This window comes from Triplophysa rosa, linkage group LG15 (assembly GCF_024868665.1).
Source record: "Triplophysa rosa linkage group LG15, Trosa_1v2, whole genome shotgun sequence".
NCBI classification, from domain to species: domain Eukaryota; kingdom Metazoa; phylum Chordata; class Actinopteri; order Cypriniformes; family Nemacheilidae; genus Triplophysa; species Triplophysa rosa.
Window position 1 is genome coordinate 21,440,855 of NC_079904.1, and position 23,768 is coordinate 21,464,622.

General features: G+C 38.5%; 1 protein-coding gene across 17 annotated transcripts in view; it reads left to right on the forward strand.

Annotated features, from left to right (window-relative positions):
* nrxn3b (neurexin 3b) overlaps positions 1 to 19,886 on the forward strand; it is a 282,277-nt gene extending 262,391 nt beyond the window's left edge. For 11 of the 17 annotated variants that reach the window (XM_057352254.1, XM_057352261.1, XM_057352257.1 and 8 more), the window contains 2 exons: positions 3,522 to 3,600; positions 15,545 to 19,886. In XM_057352254.1, coding sequence (XP_057208237.1) covers positions 3,522 to 3,600; positions 15,545 to 16,500 — 1,035 coding nt within the window. In that variant the 3' untranslated portion in view covers positions 16,501 to 19,886. Of the gene's footprint in view, positions 1 to 3,521; positions 3,601 to 12,458; positions 12,976 to 15,544 lie in introns of all 17 variants that reach the window. The other 6 variants (XR_008964385.1, XR_008964386.1, XR_008964387.1 and 3 more) reach the window with 2 other exon arrangements.
* Positions 19,887 to 23,768: the final 3,882 nt, after the last annotated feature.

Genomic DNA, 23,768 nt, shown 5'->3' on the forward strand with positions numbered 1-23,768 from the left:
TTACAGCTATTTTTGTCAGTTCATTTCAAATGTTGATCTAACTGACTGGAACTACCCCTGCATTAAAAGGTTTTAATGCACACCTTCCAGCCAATCAGAATCGAGTATTTAAACAGACCATGGTATAATGACGGTTTTTGTGTTATTTTCTACATTGGAAAAAAAACGTTTAACATAATTTTACTGTTTTATTTTACATTATTTTTACATATTGTTGAAAGACTGTAAAAAAAGTTAAATTACGGAAATGAACTGCTAATTTACAAGTTGGGTGTAAAATAACATGAAAAACATGTAACTTTACTTTGCAAAAACATTATATATTTTTTCCAGAATATTACAGTTTTTTTATGGGATGTTTGTACAGTAAGAATGTGTGATACTAATACATGCGAAATCACCACCTCGTGAAGCAAGTACGTTTTCCCTAGCAGCTAAAGATATCTTTGTTTGGTGCAGGAATTCTGTTAACGTTCCTATCAAGAATAGTAGTGAAATGGTTAGTAGAAGACCACATGTATCATGAGCATACGCCACAAACCGTACTGTAGATCTAATCACAGCAAAAAACATATTTAGGGTTGAGAAATGACTTCGGCAGTGATTTGTTTTAATGTCTCTACTTTTATTAAAGCAACAATTCACCCAAAAATGAAAATTCTGTCTTCATTACTATGGTAGTCAATGGTGGCCAAAAACTGTTTGGTTACAAGCATTCTTTCAAATATCTTTCTCAGTGTTCATTAGCGCAAAGAAATTTATACAGATTTGGAACAACTCGACAGAATTGATATTTTTGGGTGAACTGTCACTTTAAGTACAAACTGCTTAATATAAACAGAAAACATTGCTCAAGGAGATCTGCGATATAATCCTTCACCTCAGACTCCTGTAGGACACTCAGCGAAGGTGACATTAACCAGACAACAATATCATTCCGATCTTGCTTTTTCTTCTGACCGTCCCTCAAGGCGGCTTTGAACAGAAAGACTTGTGGCAGGCCGTTGACAAGGATAGGGCCTGACGCCATCGATTCTGTGTAATACAAGCTTTTCTCGTGTCCCTCTGTCAAAGCCAAGATCTGACATGATAATGCAGATCAGAAGTGACCCGATCGAAACGTACACTTCCGAAGCCGAGATGGCTATCTTGGTGGGAATGGAATGACAGAAGGGTGAAGAAGAGAGAGAGCGAATAGTTGTTTCTGGAAGCTTTCAGATTGTAGTGGTGAAAGTCTGAACGGGTTGAGAATATAGACAAATATTCTGCTTAGAGTGACTGTATTATATCCTGCACCCGCTTCTCGACCTTCTTTCAGATACTGGTAATTTTTTTGAGAAATAGGAGAATTTTTTTGGCCCACTGGCTTGAACTGCCGAGGTCTTGCTGCTCAACGGGATGCCTCTATTATGGGTCATTACGGCTATCAAAGATGACGTGTCCTCTTCGCCACGCTGCTGTACGTTCTCTATCACCTCAGCACACTCCAGAACAGCTCGTGTCCCTCAAGATTAGATACTTTGTCTGTATCATTTTTCATTTGAACACAAATAATATTTTATTTTCCCGTACCTAAGTAGCTGTTTGTCGCCAATCTGAAATGCTGATTTTGCCCTCGTGGTTTTGCTGTGTTCGCAGACAATAGATGGGACAGTAGTGGCATCTCTGTGAGGGTAGAAAGTCATTTCTGAGCTGTTACAGACTGGACTTGCCTGTCCTCTGACACCACTTCTGTGGCTAGTCATGCTCAGACACATCTGTCAGGCTCCGCTGTGATTTCACACTCCAGGACGCTACAACGAACAGCAGTGAGGAACTATGGGAGGTATAGACCCTCCGGTCTCACGGGAGCAACATGTGCTGGTAATGTGACAGAATCACATCTGTGTTAACTGTCACTCGGCTTGGTCGGTCTGCTGTTGTTTTGATGCATTTAACCCAACGCTGGGGATCTGGTTTTGTGCTGGTGTAGCTAGTGGACTTCACTGTAAGAAAAACTGTAATTGACAGAATTTTACTGTTTTACATAAATTTAAGGTGTTTTTAAAATGCGATAAAAAAAATTACACTGCAAAAAAATTATAATCCGTAAAAATATACCGTAAAATATTTTTTTCCCCGTAAAATGACATGGTTTCCTGTTTTCTTGTAAATTTGCAGTCTTTTTCTGTAATTTGGTGGTTTTGGGCCGTATTTCAAAAATACGTGAAAAATCTATAAAAAAACAGTAAAATTCTGTAAAAGTATGTTTTTTTTGACAGTGTACAAGTTGGGTGTAAAGTAAACAAATTTACGTTACAAAAAAAGTTATTTGACATTCTTTCTGATGCCCTAGTTCTGGCCAGGAATATAAAAGTTTTTTACAGGTATTCACAGGGTATTTTTAACAGTGTATTGCCGTTTCTTTTACGAGAACAACATGGATAGGGAAGTTGCTCAGCTTTAATTGTCTCTTGGTGAAGATGGTTGATCAAGGAGTTCTTGGTGGTTATGCTCATTTTTACCTAGATTTGTCGAGTGGTATACTTCGCTAAAATTAATTAGCCCTAATATTCAGAGGGAATGATGAGCTAATAAAATATTGACAAAGCCCCTAACCCTGTTTCTAACCCCAGTCCCAATTTGCAAAACCTCGGTCCTGTAACCAACCTTAATCATCAACCTTAAACCACATCTCTAAAGCGGTTCCTAGCCCGCATGCCCAACCCAAATGCGCAACGTAGATCTTGATCCATTCTGTGATTCTGAAGAAGCCTGGTTGGGCACACTAGCATTCCAACATGCCGTATGCTGGCCGACTTTCATTGAATATATACTGTAATACAAGATCAATAAAGAGTGTCGAAGACAGCAATCTGTGCTAATTCACTTTAAGTTGTCTCCTCCTTCAAACTATTATTACAAATGGACTTCTCCACCAGACAACATCCTCTTCACCCTTGCACGCCGGCATACATCCAGGCTCCAGCCGAGCACTGTTTCATTAGCCTGTCAAACTCAATAATAGTTAGAACCTGGTCCTCTCACCCGGCACTACAAACTCAATCAGCGCTATGATTTCATAACCCTTGCTTTGTGACAGGGCTTATTTTATCAGAGCTCCGATCCACTCCAATTAACGTACACACGGGGGTGAAATACAACACGGCAAGAGTGAGTCCGGGCTGGGGAAGGCGGGGGCAAGGGCGCCCATAAATCAGAATTGTGGGATACTGGAAGGTGCCGATGAGCCAGCAGAAGGCGAGCGTCCTGAAACAGTGATGATCTGCGAAGGCCCGTGAGAAGCTGAAGATGGTAGAAAATGTATGAGGAGTCACCTACCATAAATAAACCCAGATAGAAAAACAAACCTGACATTTCGGTCCCCGGTCCGCTTCCCTTGAGAAACGAGGGAAAGAAGGAAAATATAATGTCTGTTGAGATGATGTGTTTTCATTGGTTTTAACCCATGATCCTCAGTGTTGGCGGACTCGCCGTCATTTAAACATTTGTTCTTTTTGTTTTGTCTCCACCTGCCGCAGACGACGGACGACATCGTGTCCTCAGCAGAATGTTCCAGTGATGACGAGGACCTGGAGGAGTGTGACGGGGGACACACAGGTGGGATGGCTGTGTTATGATTGTGCTTGCTTTAACTATCTCTCCTCTTTGAGTTGCAACCGAGGGTTCCCCCTCTCAAAGCATCACCCCATGACAACACAGTGTAACTCCAAAAGTTAACAATTTTCAATGTTTCAAGCTCAAAAAGCATTACGTGACGTGATATTCGAGTGATGCAAAAAGTATTTGGACACCTAAGTGACACCTTAAATGCCTTGATGTCATTGCCTTAGACATGAAATACAAAACAAATGGTGATGGAGCCTCTTTATGTGGAGCCTCATTTTACTGTACTTTACTTATAGTTACTTTTCAGAGTGTATTCACGCAGGAATCACATTGAATAAGTTGGCTGGGTATTCTGTTCTACTTTATCTAAAGCTGCCGGGCAGCAAACTGAGTGGATTATTTGTGAATCTGCATTTTCATAGAGACTATTTTGAGTAATTAGGATTCATAATTTTTTTGAGGTGGGTATTGTGCCTGCCAATGTGAAAATTAGTTCTTTAAATACCCATTGCTTAATTTCATTGCTGTCTAATATGTTGATTCCTGAAGCTCGGGAGGTTCATTTGGAAACTTGAATTGTTTGGTCATTAGCTTTGCAATAAAAATATAAAGGGATTTTAAATCGAAAATGGCTGTTTAGCTGTTAACTCAGGTCTAACTTGGTGTTTTTAATGAAGGTGATGTACAAAGGTAACCTAGCAGAGCAACCCCGTGTAGCTTATCACATTAACTATGAAAAATGTGCTTTACTTGAAATTTTCTTAAAAATAGCGAGTGTCCGCGACAAATATTTGATCTAAAGCAATGACATTGAGATGTTTGTTTCATTTGTGTCCAAAAACTGCCGATTCCTGTCAGTCAGTTTATATGATCAAATTCAATAAATCTGGAAGCATTGGGCTTATCAGGGTTACACGTGATTATGGGGCTGAACATCACTAACATGGTTGTGCATTTATACTAATTTTGTCCTCTCAGCGATGAACTGAGAGTCGAACTTTATGAAAAAGGAACAAAATTAGTATCAAACTCCATGTAGTTCACTGTGATGCTGCAAAATGTATCAGTACTGAACACGATGGGTTTCTTGCAGTGCGTGTGTTTGCGTGCGTCTTTGACAGATGATACATTTTGACACGTTTACAAATCAACGAAAACGATGCTTTCGGCATAACGATTTCTGATGTGTAGCTGAACTAACTGCAACGGAAACTATTCTTCCTTCCTGTTTGTTCCTTTGTTTCCTCACTTTGAAGGCTTGCCTTACGTCAAAGCATTCTAATAGAGAACAGATATCCTCGAATTTCTGTGCTCATCCTTCTCCACACATACCGTAGCCACAGGGTTAAACAAACTTTACCGCGCACAAGAGTATGACGCACGATGCATACGTTGATTTGGTCGAGCTAATCCGTGTTTGCGTTTTGGAGCAGTGGTTCTCAACTAGTGGGTCACAAGCCAAAAATGAGTGAAAATAATAAAAAGCAACTAACTATATAGTCCTGAATATTTACAGGAAATACTCAGTTTTAAAAAGAAGGGAAAATGCACATTTGTTTGCAATTAATAAGAACACGGTTTGTGGCGACCAAATCTCAGAGCACCAAATCATTGAAATTCAAGAGACAGCTAGAAACGTTTAAAGCAATATCTAACCCTAACAAAAAAAACTGCACTTCATGGTAATTTTAAAGAATATCTTTGTTAACCTTGGATGCTGAGTTGGGTTGAAGCCTGCAGTGTCAAATCTGGGGTCCAAAGCCGGTTGAGAACCACTGTTTTAGAGAACTTGGGCTTGGCTGCCAGTCGAGACGAAACCCTGCTGTTGATTTTATTGCTTACGAGTCCATTATGGATGCAAGTCTTGCTTGGTTTATGAAACTTAAGTGGTCGGCTTGCCGCCCCATGCGTGCACCTTTCAAGCAAAAGACCTTTAATTGATTCAAAATGCCTTCATAGCAGTAATTAATGCCCTTGAATTTACCTCAAACTACACTCAGCTTCATACTACCCAAATGACCTGCGCCGACTACATTTGAACCCTCCACTCCCAATTATACCAATTAAAACCACGTTAGCCGCCATCGCGTTTCGTTTGTATTTTTGTATAATAACTAAATGTTATTTTCAACCTTTTTCGAGTGTGTCACGCACGTTTACCTCACAGGCTAGCATCCATATGGTCCGTCATTACCTTTGACTTTACAGATGGCCCTTATTTATTTGTTTGTTTATTTAACGACATTTATTTTCCGCCAACTTTCAAGGTCACTGCTCATTATAGAAACATTTCACCAAGTGCTATCTGACAGCCAACCTGACAGCAGACAGTTTTGTTTCGATAAATGCTCCCTAACTGTGTTAAACCTAATACCAGCCCCAAGTCCTCGGCAACAGGAAGTTCGCTATGGGACAGTTTGCAGTTTTATCTTTCATCTGTTCTCATCCGACATACGATACGTGTACACTTAGCCACAAACCACCACGTTCGTACAATTTCATGTCGACACAGAAATTCACATTTTCAGTCTGACCTTCCCTTCAGATTTTGTGGACAGTTTGCACGATACATTTATGTTTTGGTTGAACCTTTTTCCATGTGGAAATCATCTTCCTACCGTATCCTCTCTTTGACATCTCCATTCATGTGCTTTATTTGCCTTATTTCCTAGTTTCTTCTGGTTTTTGATTTTTCTTTGATGTCCTCATCCCCCCATTTTCCAGGATTAAAATCGTATCCTCTTGTTTCGTCTCATCTTTGCCGCATGGAATTTTGGTGGTTGAAAAAAATTGAATTCTCCTCCTCATGTTTTGTTACGTTTTCGTGCCATACGGCTGAAATGAAACATCCCCACATTCTGAACGACAGGAAATTAAAGGCAACAAAATCTTTTCTTGCCATCATATATATATTTATATATTTTTTTATTTAAGCCCTGCGCAGGCAACCCTCATTCTGTCTGAAGAAAGTTGTGTGTGAAAGAATGACCGCCCTCCCCACCCCTCCATTCCCGATGTCATCTTGATTTCTGTGCCTTTCTGCATACACATGTCCGTTTGAATGCAGATGGCATAAAAAGAGTTTTATTGCCACAAAGTATATCTGTTTTTCTATTCTATTTGTTGCTATCGATCAGTCGCGTTTGTGGCATGCGTTGAGTGCAAACTAACCGACCCCCGGCAGGAGGTCCCCATCAACTCTAGCATGGATGTGATTGGCTTCATCTGGCATGCTTCTCCACCCATGAGTGTGCTAACAGGCTGTCGTGCATATCATCTGTCTATGTACTGCTTGTCTTGTCTTTGTGTGTTTCGTGTGTCTGTCTGATGTCTTGCTGATTCTTGTGATTTCGCTCTATGTTTTGTGAAACTTTGGAAACACGTTTGAACCCATGGGAATTCCACAATACGGCCAATGACAAACAAATCCCAGAGTGACATTTGTCCATTTCTTCTATGTCCAAATGACTTCTTCTATCCCAGGCTAATACGCGAAGAATCATTCTTACGTTATTTTCCAAAAAGTGTGTGTAAACACTGAGGAGTTATCAACGTATTGCAACCATTGGCACATAAGGACAGTGTTACGAAAACCTGTTTGCAAATCATTTTCTTTTTTTATGCTAGTGGAGCAGAAATGCTGAAACACACTTCAGCCTACAAATAAGCGTCATTCATGTTTGACTAGATCACAAGAGCCAACTCTCTGTTTGAAGACTAAAAATAAACCCCGCAGACAAAAGACAACTGACACGGTTTTGACAGAACCTCGAATCAAAAAGGAGAAAAGCTCCCACTAGTGTCGTTCACAAGAAGAAACGGTCTTTTAATGTAAAAATGATGTGGTGTCAGTAAGATCCCTAAAGTTTTCATCTTGCTGTCATGCACATCAGGTGATTAAGATGGAAAGCCTGTCCTCAAAGCATAGCATTAGTCAAGTGAGCACCGAGAGGTGGTACCTAGAACATCTTTAGCGCAGTTTCGGTGTAGTCAGGCCCCATTGGGCTAGTTGTCACTTTGGAACCGCTCTCAAATCAGTTAAAGGTTATTTAGTTGACACGTCGAGTGTGCAAGAAGGTTAGCTTAATGGCCATACAACAAATCGAGTGTCAGACAGCAGTCACATGCCTCCGGCTGAGGATGTCAATTTGACACCTGGGGTCGCACTGGGATATGAAGGATTAGCAGCAATCTGTGACATGCCAGGACACGAGATCCCTAAGTGAGACATAAAAACAAACCGGAGGAAACAAAACCAATAGGCAGCCATGAGAAGCATGTCATGACCCCTAAAGACTACAGCCGGAAAAGTCCGATTTAGTTGACCCCTTGCGTAGCCTCACCTTAAAAACATCGACCAGGCCTGCACTAGCAACTGCTGTTTGCCACTGTATTACCTGATGATTTTTTGACAATTTCAAGTATCCCTAAATAGCACACGTACATCTCGGAGATGTCTATTTGATATCTGCATTTACATCTGCAAGATGTATTTTTTTATTCTTTGCTCAACGTCTCGGAGACGTCTCCTGTCAGATGTCATATAGACATATTTAAGATGTCTGTAAGATGTTTATGATTTAGAATGTATGTAAAACTGCCTTTTTTAAGATGTTTTTACACAGCAGACGTTTTCCAGATCTTTAGCAGACATATTACAGACGTACATGTGCTAAATGGGATGAGGCTATGAAGGCCCTGTGATGGAAAGTTAAAGCGGCCCTAACACACGCGGTTTCTGCCAATCTCATATTAATCTTGAGTACCTATAGAGTAGTATTGCATACTTCGTATCTTCGAAGAGTACTTAGTTTGATCACATTTATAAAAGATATATACAGCTGTACGATTATTTCCGAAAGCATACGGCGCGTGCAGGGGGGGAGGGGTAGGCTGAACTAAAGCACGTGCGCACCCATTGCCAACAAAACACAGACATCAGTTTCACTCACCGCATGCGGTTCATGTCCGGCATCTTTAAGCTCTGGGACGGCTCCATATATCAGTTTCAAACAATCTCCAAATCCAGCTTTATATCCACTGTTTATATAACATTCATCACCCAAATGCAGTGAACAAACAAACACCTGAACTTCACGAACGTATGCTCTCTCTCTCTCTCCTGCACACAAGTGAAAGTGACGTCTGCGCATGCTCCTTCTCCTGCTCTCCTTGCTGCCACGTGCTTTTCTGGGAGAATTGTCCAATAAGGGACTAAGAAAAATTGTTACGAAACAGTTTTATATGTTCAAAAGAAACTTTCCGAAACCTGTACGATCGCTGGGGGAGTGTATCGAGCACAGAAATACTCGTTTTTTGACAAGTTGACCGTGTTAAGCATGAGAAGATAGCACGTTTAACATTGTAAAGAAGTCAGAATGCATGACACACCGTTGCAGCACCCCTTTAAAGTCACCATAAAATCAAAATGAAATTTTTGTCTTGTAGTGTGAATATTTTAGCCTTAAAAATGTCTTACAGTCCAAAACGCTGACAGAATTTGCATTTAGAAGCATTTAAAAAACATACGTTTGACTTCTCATCAGATTCCAAACTGTGATGTAAATGAAAAGCTATTGGCTATTTTAAAAAGGCGAGACACTAAATATGTTCCACCCTAACTTGTTTCAGTGAAAATTACGTTAACACATCAAACAAAGCAATGTGCTTCAAGGCACGTCAGTGGTTCTTTATATGGAATTTTACAGAAATTACCCCAAAATAAGATATTGTTCTAAAAATTCTAAACATTGTTTTCTGACTAAATGAGAGGATATACACAAGATTATCTTCACCTTTATTTACTAAATTAAATAAAATTTACATTTACTCCTAGATAACTCAACGTTAATTCTCTTATGGGCTGAAGTACCATAGTTAGTTATGTTATTGAAAAGGAAAATATATGTTTATTTACACTCATCAGTCATAATCACTATGATATTGCGGTTGTCCTTCTGAAACTTTGTGTCCAGTGAATTTGGACATGAAGTTTCAGAAAGACAACGGCAATATCATAGTGATATATGAATATCAATTTAACAGAATAAAATTAATTTTACTTTAATTTAAAAGCTTTTTTGAAGACAAACTTAACATAAAAATGCTTTGCAAAGTTTTAATGAAATCAGTGCAAACACTGATCGATATACAGTTTGTGCGAGCAGCAGTGACAAAGGGGGTGGAGCTTAGCAAAGGGTCAACTGACCAATCGGAGTGTAATCTGATACTCTGAGGAAATATCATGAGGGTCAGTTTTTGTCTCAGTGTCTGTGGAGAGACACACTGTGATTGTTTACCTCAGCATTCTTCGCGGCCTTCTCATTTCCCTTTTGAGTTAGCAGAGGCGAGGAGAACTGCAGCAGCCGTGTAACACAAAAGGATTTGGCGTACCTTCAAGCGCGGGGGCCGGCTCATGCAGCCTTCACTTTCAGGGGATCAGGCAGGTTTAGCCCCGCGCACCTGCAGCATTCATCATCGTTTGGGTAGACTCAGCGAAAGCAAGATGGTCACGGAGGTTAGGCACAGATATCTGACGGACGGATTTGATTTGCCCTGCGAAAGAGAGAGAGGACTACTGTGAATGTCAGCCGTTTCGCTCCATTTAGTTTGTTTTGCATCCTCGGAAAGTTGCTCTGAAAGGTGAAATTTTGCTCCGAAGATGCTTTTGAAGCCGTGAGAACACTGAGAAAGAGGGTGGCACCTCAGATTTGTTTACAAGAATTAGCTTCTGTAAGCACACGGAGAAAACGTCACAATCCGGTGAAGCTTAAGGCTTAATGCAGTGTGGAAGTGCTTGCCATGTAATGGAGCTTAGCCCAAAGAACAAAACCTCCCTTCCTCCCTTCTTCAAAACAAACATAGTCCCCTGAGACAAGCATGCAGTGTTTGCGCCGAATTATTACACTGTGAAAATGATCGTTGCTTGTTAATCGCTAATGCGAGATTAATGTATTTACTGACACATGGGGTTGTCCTCCGTGGCGCATTTTTTGTGCCTGTGGTTCTGGTAGATGCTTTCATCTTGATCAGCCAAAAATGAATCCATTAGCTCAGGACGGCCTAGGGAATCACTGAGACTTATTAAAGACGTCTGAGATACAACGATTGTAGTTCAATTACCGTATAAGTAATTTGCCTTTTATGTTACTTAATGTATTCATGTCTGTGCACTTTGTGACTGCGTACTCAAATTAAATGTTTGTTGATATAACTATTGCGTATTCTTGTGAATTATATTATGGAAATCTTTGAAACATCACTGTCAGTGAATTTTGGCTAAAAATGGGCTTATTTAGTGTGAATTCACTGGTCGTTTAATATCCGCAGTTTTCTCATTTGCAGCCATTAAATTGTATTGTAGACAGGCTTTTTAAGTCCTCTATAAACAGCCCCATCTGCGACAAGTGTCAGTTTATATATCGCTTGTTGCTATTTCTGCTGCGTCTGACTATATAGCCCCACCCACAAAGAAATCTCATTGGTCCGAAATCCCGCTCCACAAAACTGTATTAAACAGCAAATGGTTAACATACTGGGTTCAATTATAAGACTTCAATTGTCTAAAGTCCTAATATTGAAAATATACTGAAAAAACACCTGTGATCTGTTTAGCTCAGATGCCATTTTGTGGAATTCCCTGCGTTTACTGTCATTAATGTTGAGCGAACGGCTGTTGGTTACACAATGATTTCGGCAGAAAATCTACATTCTAAATGACCAATATTTTATTAAAAAACACTGTGTTTATCTATGCGATGCTGATGAGATTCAATTGATCAGTGTTCATCCAGTATCCCACAGCCTTTGGCCCATGTGTTTCTCTAGATGAGCTCTTCTGATCCCAGCTTGCAGTGCTGTGATTCTACTTTCCCTAAATGCAACTTGTTAAAAGCATGACTTCACCTTGCAGTACGAACTAAAACCAAAAAGTGATTTTCCTCTTTTTCCCAAAACCAACCTCCTTTGTGCTGTCAAGCTACTAACAACAGATTGACAGAAGCAAAACTAATAATGGTATTATTAGTTGGAAAGGTGGTGACTGTATGATGTCCCTCCTCAGTATGTGCGTTTACAGTGTGAGAATTTGAATTTCCAGTTGTTTGTTTGTTTATTTATCTGTTATCGTTTCCTTTCGATGCTTTTTGTTTGTTTACACATGTATACATATATATACAGTACACACATGCTCTCCATTTATTTGTACAGTATGTGTATATATGTGTGTGTGTGTATGTATATATTTTCCTTATCCAAAACAGAATTCTATCCAAAATGCTGTATTTGCGTATAGTTGTGTATAGTTTTTAGAAATTTCAAAGAACGTGAAATTGTTGTGAGCCATCTTTGGGTATGAAGTGATCCAGATGTTTGACTGTCAGCACATCATTGGCGAGGTTAAATGATTTTTGGATGGAATTCTCTTTGTTTAAATAAGAATATAGTAGTATATAATTATCAAATCTTTGACTTTTATTTTCATTCTTGTTTCTTGTTCAGTTACTTTTTTATTGATTAGTTGGTCAATATCAAAGCTAATTGCTAATATATGCAGTAAATAAAGCTATAGGACTATATTTGCAATGCTTATACAGTATATATAGCTATGTATACATTTGTATTTGTATAATATGATATGTAATATCTCACAGCTATTTAAAAAAAAAAACTAATCCAAGCCATTCAATTCGGCACTGGTCAACCTATTTGAAATCTGGCAAATTGTGAAACTGCATGGGACAGAAGTTGCAGCTTAGGGTCTGTAAGAGTGTCAGTCTTGAGTGCTATTTGATCTGGTAGATGGGCATGTATATGCTCATTGTTTGTATATCCCCATCCCTTCCTTACAGCCCAAAGCTCTATTGCCGCCCGACCGCTTCGTACCGCCCTTACATGGACATGGCAACTGACGTACACGTTCACTTCCATCTATGTCATTTCCTACCTAGTCTGTTCATAGGCCCCTCCTTCTCTTTCTCTTGCCCCTCCCCTTCTCTTAACAACGGTAGAGTATGTACAGCCATTCAGTCGTTCAAGAATTCATATGTAACAAAAAAAAAGACGCAGATAAAACAAAATGATCTAAAAGAAAAGTAATGCAATGATGTACAGTTTTCTTTTGTAGAGAAAAAGGATTTATTTATCAAGAATGAGCAGAACGGTGACATTTATTTTTCATGTCATGGTGTGTGAATGTATGTGTCGTTGCCTCCCTGTACCATCTTGTCTAAGAAAAAAATCTGATATATCAGATCGTAGGATAAATTGATTGCTTGAATCTTGTCGGATTAACCCCAAGCATTCTTACACAACTTTCTTTTGTAAATTTTTTTCTTCCTGCCAAATTCATGCGGGCAATTTGTTGATGTAAGTCAAAGAACTGTTGCTATGCTTCCACACTTTGATGACTTTGTTTTATAGGCTTACCATTGTTTCAAACTAATTTCATTTTCCTTTTCTGTACCTACTACTCGACTCTCTGTGCCTTTGGTTTGCGAATGTTTCTGGTGTTTTGCTCTAACCATTTACCAATTGTTTGCATTGCTTTTTCACTTTTCTTTCCTGTACTTTTCTTTTGGTTCGTTGTTTGAGACCTGCGTTGCCTTACAGTGCCCTTTGTTGTTTGTAAGTCTGCAATGTAATCGGCAAAGCCACCCTGGCATGAGCTCGAGCAGTTTTTACCAACATCTGGATGTTTCTCGCATTACAATAAAAAGATTATTATTGTTGTCATAATGGACCTCGTTATTGAAACACAAGCAGAACAAATCTATTGTTCGTAAACTGTCACGTTTACGTATTGTTTGACAGCCGATTCGTTCTGCTCGTGGTTCATCAATCTTACAAAATTTCCACGAGATGTTTCATGAACGATTTACGTCACGTTTGTTCTGATCATTTTATTCAACGACGTGCGAAGTGTGTTAAAATGACATCCTCGAGATCCGTCTGTATATACTGCACATTCAGGTGTTGTTGAATCTGTGACTTGTGCCATTGTGGCAGTTTCATAGAAACTGTCAAAAGGCAATTGGCTTTCATCTCAAGCGTGGCAGACTTAAAAGAGGAGTAAAACAGTGATTTTCTCCAGAGTTTCCATAAGCCGCTCAGAAATTTTGAAATCTCAGTGCAATAATGTTTTTCGTAAGTGCTCCGTATATTACTCTCTCCGTTGGTCTGATGTTCGTCAGTTTAACAGGACACCAAATTTACTCAGTGAAATCACAATCTAAATGAATTTGACTTTTCACTGATCTCTATATGTACTAAATATAAAGACTAGAAACTTGTTGAGACTTGCACATGCTGTCTTTGACGTTTTTGGGCCTGATTCATGCAAACCAGGTGACTGATCTTATAGGTCGGTTCTAAAGTGGGTTGTGGAAGATGCCCATTAATTGAGCCAGACAAAAAGCGACTGGCTTTTTGAGAATAAGACGCTTAATAAGCCTTATTTAAATAGAAAGTAGACACATATATGCTGAAGATATTTACTTTAAATGTAAATTCCAAAGAGTTTTGTCCGCACATTTAGTGCCTTTTTCGTTTGGCTTGCAGGCAGGTAGTAAACAAGATGCAGGTTATTGAAACAGACAGTGCTCGAATTGAATCATGTCTAACAGAGGTCCCCACTAAAAGATGTTTTTTATAGGGGAACCAAGGCCCGGTTGCAAGAAACCCCATAAGATAAGAAAACCCTTAGTGACAATACTGTTACAATTAGAGTGAAAGGTTAACTTAACTTAAGGGGTTTCTTGCAACTGGACCAAAACGTAAAAAATGTATATAAAAATGCTGTTAATAAAAATATGGTAAAACAGTACTAATTATATTTTTCTTAATTCAGTTCAGTGCAACAGAATCAAATGTTTAAGAGGCTGTCAAACGATTAATCGCGATTAATCGCATCCAGAATAAAACATGTGTTTACATAATATATGTCTGTGTACTGTGCATATTCATTTTGTATTCATTAACACAAAAACACACATACATGTATTTATATATATATATTTAGGAAATATTTAGATGTATTTATTTATATTTACCATTAATTGAAATTAAATATAAACATTTACTAATTTTTCTATTTTTCTTAAATATATGTATGTATGTTTTTGTGTTTACGAATACAAAATTAATATGCACAGTACAAGACATATATTATATAAACAAAAACTTTTATTCTGGATGTGATTAATCGCGATTAATTGTTTGACGGCCCACTAATTATCCAGATAATGTATAGAAAGCTACTGTGATTATAAATGATAAGAAGTAGTGAAGTATTGAACTCAGTAACCTGTTTTAAAGAAAACAGCAGATAATACATAGAATTGCTTAGGCTAAATGTGTCCAATTTATTTAAGGAATTCAAAACCCTGAAATGGAACGGATAAATACGAAACAAAAAGACAATTATTCTAAAAAAGTAAAAACTTTATATTTCCAAGTCAACTAAAAATGGACTTCTTAACTATGGTAAATAATTTGTTTGCAATATTTACTGCATTATCTCCAGAAATGTCAGATTTGACGTTATTTTCTAAAATATATGTATCTGAGGGACTTATAGGGGCCTTATAGGGGTCATGGATACCCTCCGATTCAAACACTGAAAACAGAACAATTTAGTGTAATTTAGTGAATTTGTCCCTTTTGAAAAAGGTCAGTTGAATAAGCCAATAGAAAAGCTCAAAGCCCTGCATGTCCCTTCAAGCCTTTTGATACAACGAACCTTACATTTCCATGTTCTCTTTAAGTTCTTTTTTCATCTTGATTTATTTGACCATTGATATAGATGAGTGTTTTTGTCATATTCTTTTTCAAAATTTCTTGCTTTGCTCTATTTGGTCATGTGCAATTGACTCTGTGTGAGCAGCATAGAGTTTTCTGGAACGGACGCTAATTTCCTCTCTTCTCTTTTGCTTCCCAGGAGGGGAGTTAGTCATCCCCATTCTAGTCGAGGATCCTATAGACATCCCTCCCGTTTTCACTCGAGTCCCTTTCATCCCTCTTCCCCCAACCCTTCACCCCGTCCTCACCATTATTGAAACCACCAAAGAGTCCCTGTCAATTGCCACCGAAGCGGGGGTACCTTGCTTGTCGGACCGAGGCAGCGATGATTGTGATGATGATGGTGATGATGATGATGGTGATGGCTTGGTGATATCGGGGTTTGGCTCAGGGGAGGCCTTCGACTCGAGCCTCCCCCCCACTGACGATGAAGATTTTTACACCACCTTCTCCCTGGTAACAGATAAGATCTTGACCACGTCGACCTTCGAAGGCGGCTACAAAGCTCTCGCACCCAAGTGGGAAGTAAAGGACTTTAAGCCTAACAAGGCCTCTGAGGCGGGCAGGCCTACGGTTGTCCCACCTCTGCCTGACCTCAGAAGCTCGGCATCGTCGCCCGTCATGCCCGAGACCGCGCCCAAAATCCCAGCCGGGAAAATGAACAACCGCGAGATCAAACCCCAACCGGACATAGTGTTGCTACCGCTCCCCACGGCTTACGACGCAGACGGCACCAAACCCAGAGGGCCATACATCACTCAGCCCATGTTACGCACTATCCCCAGCGCCCTGCCCACAGTTCCAGGTATCAGGAGACTGCCCCCCGGTGCCTCGGAGGTGATACGCGAGTCTAGCAGCACAACGGGCATGGTGGTGGGTATAGTTTCCGCTGCCGCCCTGTGCATCCTCATCCTCCTCTATGCCATGTACAAATACAGGAACAGGGACGAGGGCTCGTATCAGGTAGACGAACAGAGGAACTACATCAGCAATTCAGCACAGAACAACGGCACTGTAGTGAAAGACAAACAACCCAGCACTAAGGGTGCCGGCAACAAGAGACCCAAAGATAAAGACAAGGAATACTATGTATAAAACAAAATCCCACACACAAACATTTGAGAAATCTTGGACTGGGAGCAGTGATTTCACACCGAAAATGCTTTAAGAACTCAATCGCGCTGAGTCAAAATGGACCCATTTCCAAGTTCTGTGATTTGAAGCACACTTAAAACGGTAAGCGTAGGGAGAAGGCGAGAAGGACTCTGGGGACCTTGATACCTTACTTTCTGTCTGGTTGTGGGACAGTACCAGTGTAAAATATCTCATTGTTACATTGTTACCCCTCAAGTGACTTTCAGAGGTATGAAAATCCTTGGTGTAAAAAAGACGAAAGAAAAAAAAACAAAGCAACCCTTGTCCATCATAATCCTGTACAAAACGACAATGATCATGGGTCATGATTTTGGGCATGCATGTGACGTGTGTGATGTAGTACTGATATCTTTGCAAAGATGAGATTGGGAGGATGAGTTGTTGTGGAGACCAAGTGGGAAAATTTGCCATAAAACGCAGTACTATTTTAACCCACGCTGGAGGGGAAACCATCCATTAGACAAATGGTGTTTTTTAATTGTGTTGGAATATGTGTTTCAGGGGTTTACCATGGAAAATGACAGATGAACTTTTTCTAGTTTTTGTTAACATTTTTTTCTCCGTTAGCATTCTCCTTTTTCCTTTGATTTCTTTGTCATTTTCTCTTTCGGTGTCTGTCAAAAACAGACTCGCACTGAATGAAACTCTGTCATGTGTAGCCAGATTCACCTTAGGAATGGAAAACGAGACATTCTGTAGTACATCATAAATTTCTGTCATAAATGCTTAAGTCATTTGCTTAACACATTTCACACCATATGGAGCAACTGTGAGCGAAGCAATGCACGGCAGAGGGCTGGAGTTGATTTACAGAAGCTGAATCCAATGTGAACAAGTGTATATTTCATGTCACAGTCAACTGTGTCAAACAATAAATATGTTTACATATTTTGTTACATCATAACTGTTGTACTTTGTAGCTCATCATTCTACATGAGTTGATTTTGAGATTTTCGTACTCTTTCTGTACTAATTGAACATTAAGTTTAGTTTATTGCAGTTCAGACGGTGGGGTGCAAAAGTCTACGACCACTAATCATATGAATGAAAAAGTCTAATATAAGATTTGAAATTATGCTGAGGTAACATGGATGCTGCAGCCTATGACTACATGGACACCAGAACAAAATATGCATTTACAGTACATGCACTCTGTTGGCAGCTTACTTTCAACCCCAATATACATGCGGTTTAGTCAGTAACAAGGTTTTTTTCTACCTTCACAACAGGGTTTCTTTTAACAGTGTGGTTTCATTATCTTACTCCCTAACCATATGACTCCAGTGTCTACCTACTAGTGTTGTCACCATACCATAAACATATCTTACAATACTTTACCAGTTGAAGTATCACGATACCATGTATTATCCTGATATTGTGCCCTGTTCTGGTGATTCATAATTAAAATCTACAAAATGAACCAAAATGACCTAAATATTCAGATCTAGAGGAATCAGTCCCAGTTTTGAATACTTTAATATGATAGAATACAAGGCCAAACATACAAATGGCATGAAGCAATCCACATGAAAAAATACTGCAGTATACTTTTATACTTACTATAGTAAACTGTGGTAAACTAGTGCAGTATTACTTCACTTATTGAATGTGTACAACAGTATTTTGTAGTATTAACTATAGCTTTCCTATAGCTCAGTGGTTAGAGCATGGCGCTAGCAACCCCAAGGTTAGAAACAAAATGTATAGTATGATGCAATGTGAGTCGCTTTGAATAAAAGCGTCTGCCAAATGCATAAATGTAAATGTAGTAATTGGATAAACTAGTAAATATTCTGGTGTAATATTTACTGTGGTAAGATGTCTAGGAATTTAACCACAGTTTACTGTGGTAAATACATATATTGTATACTGTAATAAGTATACTACAACAGTTTTCATGTGGGAACGAATAGAATGTACAACATTTCAACTATACAGCAACATTGTAAAAAAAGCTTAGAAAAACAGAAATTTTCTGGCAGCTAGGTCGCCAGAAATATTACATAAAATAACAGTTTTTCCTGTAAAATTACATGGTTTACCCTGTTTTTCTTATAAATCCGCGGTCTTCTTCTGTAATTTGACAGGTTTTTTTTACCGTGTTTCAAAAATACACAAAATAAAATTTAGAAAACTGTAAAATTACGTTTTTGTTTACAGTGAATGTTTGAACATATGCAAGGCAACGTAAAATTACAGTTTTTTGGACATTATATGTGGACAAATCTGTACCAAAAAAACAACAACAATAAAATTCTGTAAAATAGTATTTTTTACAGTGAATGTTTGAACAAATGCAAGGCTTTCCTGACACTAAAACGGCCAGTAGGTGGCTGCAAATTTTCACTAAGTGAACGAATCATTCAACCGATTCGTTCAAAACAGCTGATTTATTCAAGAACGTTGCAAGAGACTTTTTGAAATAACTCATCCAATCGTTGACTCGTCAGAATTGTTCAAAACATGGATTTATTTATAAACGAAACACAGCTGTGTTAGAGAATGTTTAAAAATCAGCCTTTTTTTGTTTACATGACTAGAAAACTCACCAACTTTTTATTTTTGAAATGCTACTTTCTGCAAAAACCCTGGAATAAACCGTTTTCTTAAATGCATGGAAATGCCATGACAGCTGGAGTGCATGCTATCAATAATGTAAAAGCAGACATACCAAATACTAACACATGTTTCACTCAGATTGTTATGCATCAGCAAAACAAAATCAATTGAAATTACATTTTGTATTAAATTTGAAAATAATTTCCACTAGTGTTCTCTGACGTTTGAACCCCACTGCACATGGAGAAAGTGTTATGAAAGAGTATTGTTGGGTCAATCCATCTCTAGGGTTTTGTATAAGTCACATGTATGAGTAAGACTGCAAGACGTCAACTGATAGAAATTGCCCTCCACACTTGAATCCAGGCTCCATGTCACTGGTTATTTAACTCCAGGTTCTTGTTTTCTATTTAAACAATGTTACAAGTGCTCACATAATAAAGGTGGATGATGGATTCACACTGCTGCCACATGGAGCTGAGGATGATTTGTTTTTTGTTTTTGTTTCGTTTAATGTATTTATGATTTTTCAATATGTTCCGCTGTTATTGTGCAGTCTTTAAGTTTGTTGATTTATGACCATTTGTGCTGGCAGTAGTTGGAATTTGTCATCTTTTCTACTCATGTTCATTTCTTGTTTTGTTATCGCGGCACTCTGATTTGTGCGCCGTCATTTTGTGTTCTTCGTTTCTCGATTCGTCAATTATTGTTTTCACTCTTGACTTTCAGCTGTCCAGCAATAAAATGTTCCCAATTGTTTTCAACGCTTGTTTGCCGTTTCTATATATACTGTAACAAATCACAGATTACAAGAGTGTATACAGTAAGGTTGTAGAAGTGAAAATTTCATTTATTCGTTCTCATCTAAAAAAAATGTTTTACCAATAATGTATAAACCTTTCAAGACAGACCTACCACAAACTCAGAGTTTGCAAAGTTAATATAAAAAATATATAGGTCTAATATGTATACTGTATATACTGTATATATATATCAAACTTCAATAAACTGCAGGGAATCTACCAAAGGGGCTGTAACCATGGAAATGGGAATCGCATGAAATGCGTGACCGCCCACTCCCACTGAAGCCTTGCGAATGATGTAATGACGAGTCTAGACTCTAGTGTTTTACAATCATTTTAAATGTATTACTATCAGGTTTTACACACCAAACAATTTGGCGACCAAACTTTTAAGTTTCAAAAGTTCCACTAACCAAATGAAACATCCGAAATGAAGCAGATTATTCACAGAGATTTTTGTATATTTAATCTGTTTAGTATTATTGAGAAATGACAGTTTCCCCTCCTGTTCTCTTTCCTTCATCTGTTCTCTTAAAATACATGTATGAGCCAACCATTTCAGGACATCAGTCATTTGATGCGTAATAAAAGATTTGTTCGTGTAAACCTGACATCCGCATGAAGAGGTGATAGATCTTGATCGGCCATATATCGCTTACTGGCATATAAGACTGCGGGGGTTCCTCTTCATGCGGGACCCCTTGTGAGTCAAATCTATCATTTTTCAATTGGCCTATTTGGGAGATTTTACTCCACACAGAAGCCGCATCAATGTGGAAAATATAATGTGCATACACGGACTATTTAATGTCTTACAGAAACAATTGAAATGCATTTGCAGATTATACGAGAAAACGATTTTTACTGCCACAAATGTTTATTATGGATTTGTATGAACAGCATGACCAAGGACTCACACTGATGCATATGGCAGGATAGTTTAAATACTAGTCCAAATGCTTTACTGTAATTCAGTATTTTTAGATCGGTTCTTCTAATTGGAGTATTTTTTGCATAAAATCAATAGTTCCACAACCAAGACCACTGTAAAAGTGACTGGTCATTCATGATTTGGAGAACCGGCTCTAATGTAATCATAAAGATAATCTATAGACATTGTAATGCATATTGTATATGGTGATGAGAACAGTAGAAAGTGGTAATGGGTTACAACTCTTATCTCTATTGACTGGTTAAGTAACTTTACTGACCACATTACTGATGGCACGCCAACGGCAGCTCAATAATCAATAGTGCAATCAGTGTCTATAGCAGAGATTCAGGGTCTATTGTAAGTGACTTGGAAAAACAGATTAATAGATAGCACGCTGTCATTTAGGAACCTAACACTTCTCAAGTGGAAATGTGGCAATGAGCAATTATATCTTCCCACTTTCATTATATGCTCATTTATTTGACAGTCCCACTGCATTATTAAATGAAACATGGCCAGTGCATCATGTGATCTTGGGTTCTATCAGATCAGTGTTGTGGTTAATGTTGATTAATGAAATGAGAGCATGCAATCAGCGCTCATCATACTGCAGCTGGAGCCCAAATGGAGCGTTTGATGAGCTCTCAGCGCCGCTAATAAACATCCGTTTCACGAGAGCCAGCCAGAATTGTGGGAAGCTGCAATTACGAGGACTAAGTCAATGACATCTCAGACTGATGAGTTTAGCCAATCATTTTGCCCCCCAAAAAATTCTAATGAAATTTGTTACAGATTCCTGAGTATTGAAAGAAAACAGGCTGCAAAACGAAAAACGTTTATGTGTCAGAGATGCTTACCTAACTACGTTTTATTTTTAACAAAACAAATGTGCGTGTTAAAATATGCGTGTGGCATGTTAACTATGTGTAAAAAAATACACAAACCTACACGTATTTAAGAAATATGTGAAGTATATATTTATATTGAAATAAAATATACATTTTATTTGCATATAAAATTATTTTGGAAACGCTAAATCAATTTGACAGCACTCATTTTTTTCGAATGAATTCACTCAACTGTTACAAAAAAAGAATGGTAAATAAATATAGGCATGCCTGGCATTTACTTTTTCCAAATTATTCTACACTGATTTTTGTCTGTCTATTAAAAAAATCATATACTTGGCTGAAAAGTAAATCATTTTTATAAAACTATATATGCAAATATATTTGCAATACAAAATGAAGAGATCATTTCAAATGTTCATTTAATCAGCATGCATAGATGTATTGTGGTCATTCTAGTCCAGTGTCAGTTGAATTTTAACAAAATCAAACCTCAGGAGTGACATTAAGTCATCCAACGGCAATGTGAAAGACTGACAGCATGACAAGACACATGAAAACTGTGTTAAAAATACAGATTATCACATTAAAAATATATATTTTGAACTTTTTCTCAATACATGTAGAAATATGACTGTTGTATTGCTTAAAAGTGAATATGAACTATTTTGAGGTCTGAAGAAATACACAGCATTTTTTCTGTTATTTTCACCTGTTTCAGGTCCAGTTTTCTACAAGTGTCTTAAATACCTTGCACCAAGTGATAGTCATTATTTTTATTAAAAAATTGAAAATGAAAAGATACTATGAAATATTCACGTAAGAATATCCTAGTAATAATCTTTGAAAATCTCAAAGAAAAATGATATTTTTAAAACTAATGGCAGGTGAATTGGTTGATAGCGATGTGCATTTTCCCCCCACATCTGTTGTGTTCAGAGAATCGAACAGGAAAAACACTTACAACTGTCAAACAGACTTTATTTTAAGGCACATTTAATTGAGAAATGACAGAAAAGCATTACTGCTATCAGCCAATAACAAGAATGTTCAGAGTTTCTGTCCTGAAATGTATACCGACCAAGGCCGGACTTACCATTGGCCTTGACTGGGCACCAGCCAGGGGCCCCGCCCTTCAGGGGCCCCGCCTGCTCTCGTTCATTTGATTTGTTTAGTTATATGCCAATCATTTTATTTTTCATTTAAACTTTGTGCATTGGCCTACGAAGGTTCAATAGCACTGCCTTATGTAAGGAATGATGTCGTTTAATTGGCTAAACGTTCCGTCAGTCATGTTGGCGTTTCCTGATTGGTTATTTGTGGATTCTATCCATCATGTTTTCCTCAGTTGAAACCTGTCTGCTCGTTAAGACGCTTGTTCTAATGGCTGACAAGCGCAATCGCAGTGCCGCGCTTAAAGAAAACCAAAAACTGAGAGACAAGAACGCGAAAGAACAGCATTTAGAAAATATTGATTCTTTACACCCATGGCACCACACCTTGATCTTTAGGCAGAGAATCCAGAGCATACCTGTCAACACTCCCGTTTTTCACACCCATCTCCCGCCAGCCCTCCGGTTTTATTTCAGTTATTTCTCCTTTGAAACTCGCGGACCGACGGGAGCCGGAACGCGTTCACTGGGTGGCTCTGTGGCTTGAGCCGCTGCCCATTTGCCCTCACAGGCTGGCGCCCTTTGGTAGACGAAGTAGAGTAGAGAGAGATTCACATCCCCGCGAAAAACTCTCTGAATACACCGCTATATGATTCCACTCCGCTTATCCGTTTGACGCTCGCTCCTCACAGTCTGTGTCCGCTCACTGAACACGACAGATCGGTTCATCCACAGGTAGATGCAGTAGAGTCTACTAGCTGTTGTTGTTGTTACACTTTCTTTGCTTTTACAAAAAACGTGTTATGAAAAGTGTTGTGTTCTGCAGACATCTCTGAATAAAAACTGGTAATATAGAGTTTATTTCTAATATTTCCCGTTCTGTGACAATAAACGGTTCTTGTAAATAATATGCAAACACTGTTAAATCCATCCATGTAAATAAAAAATAAAA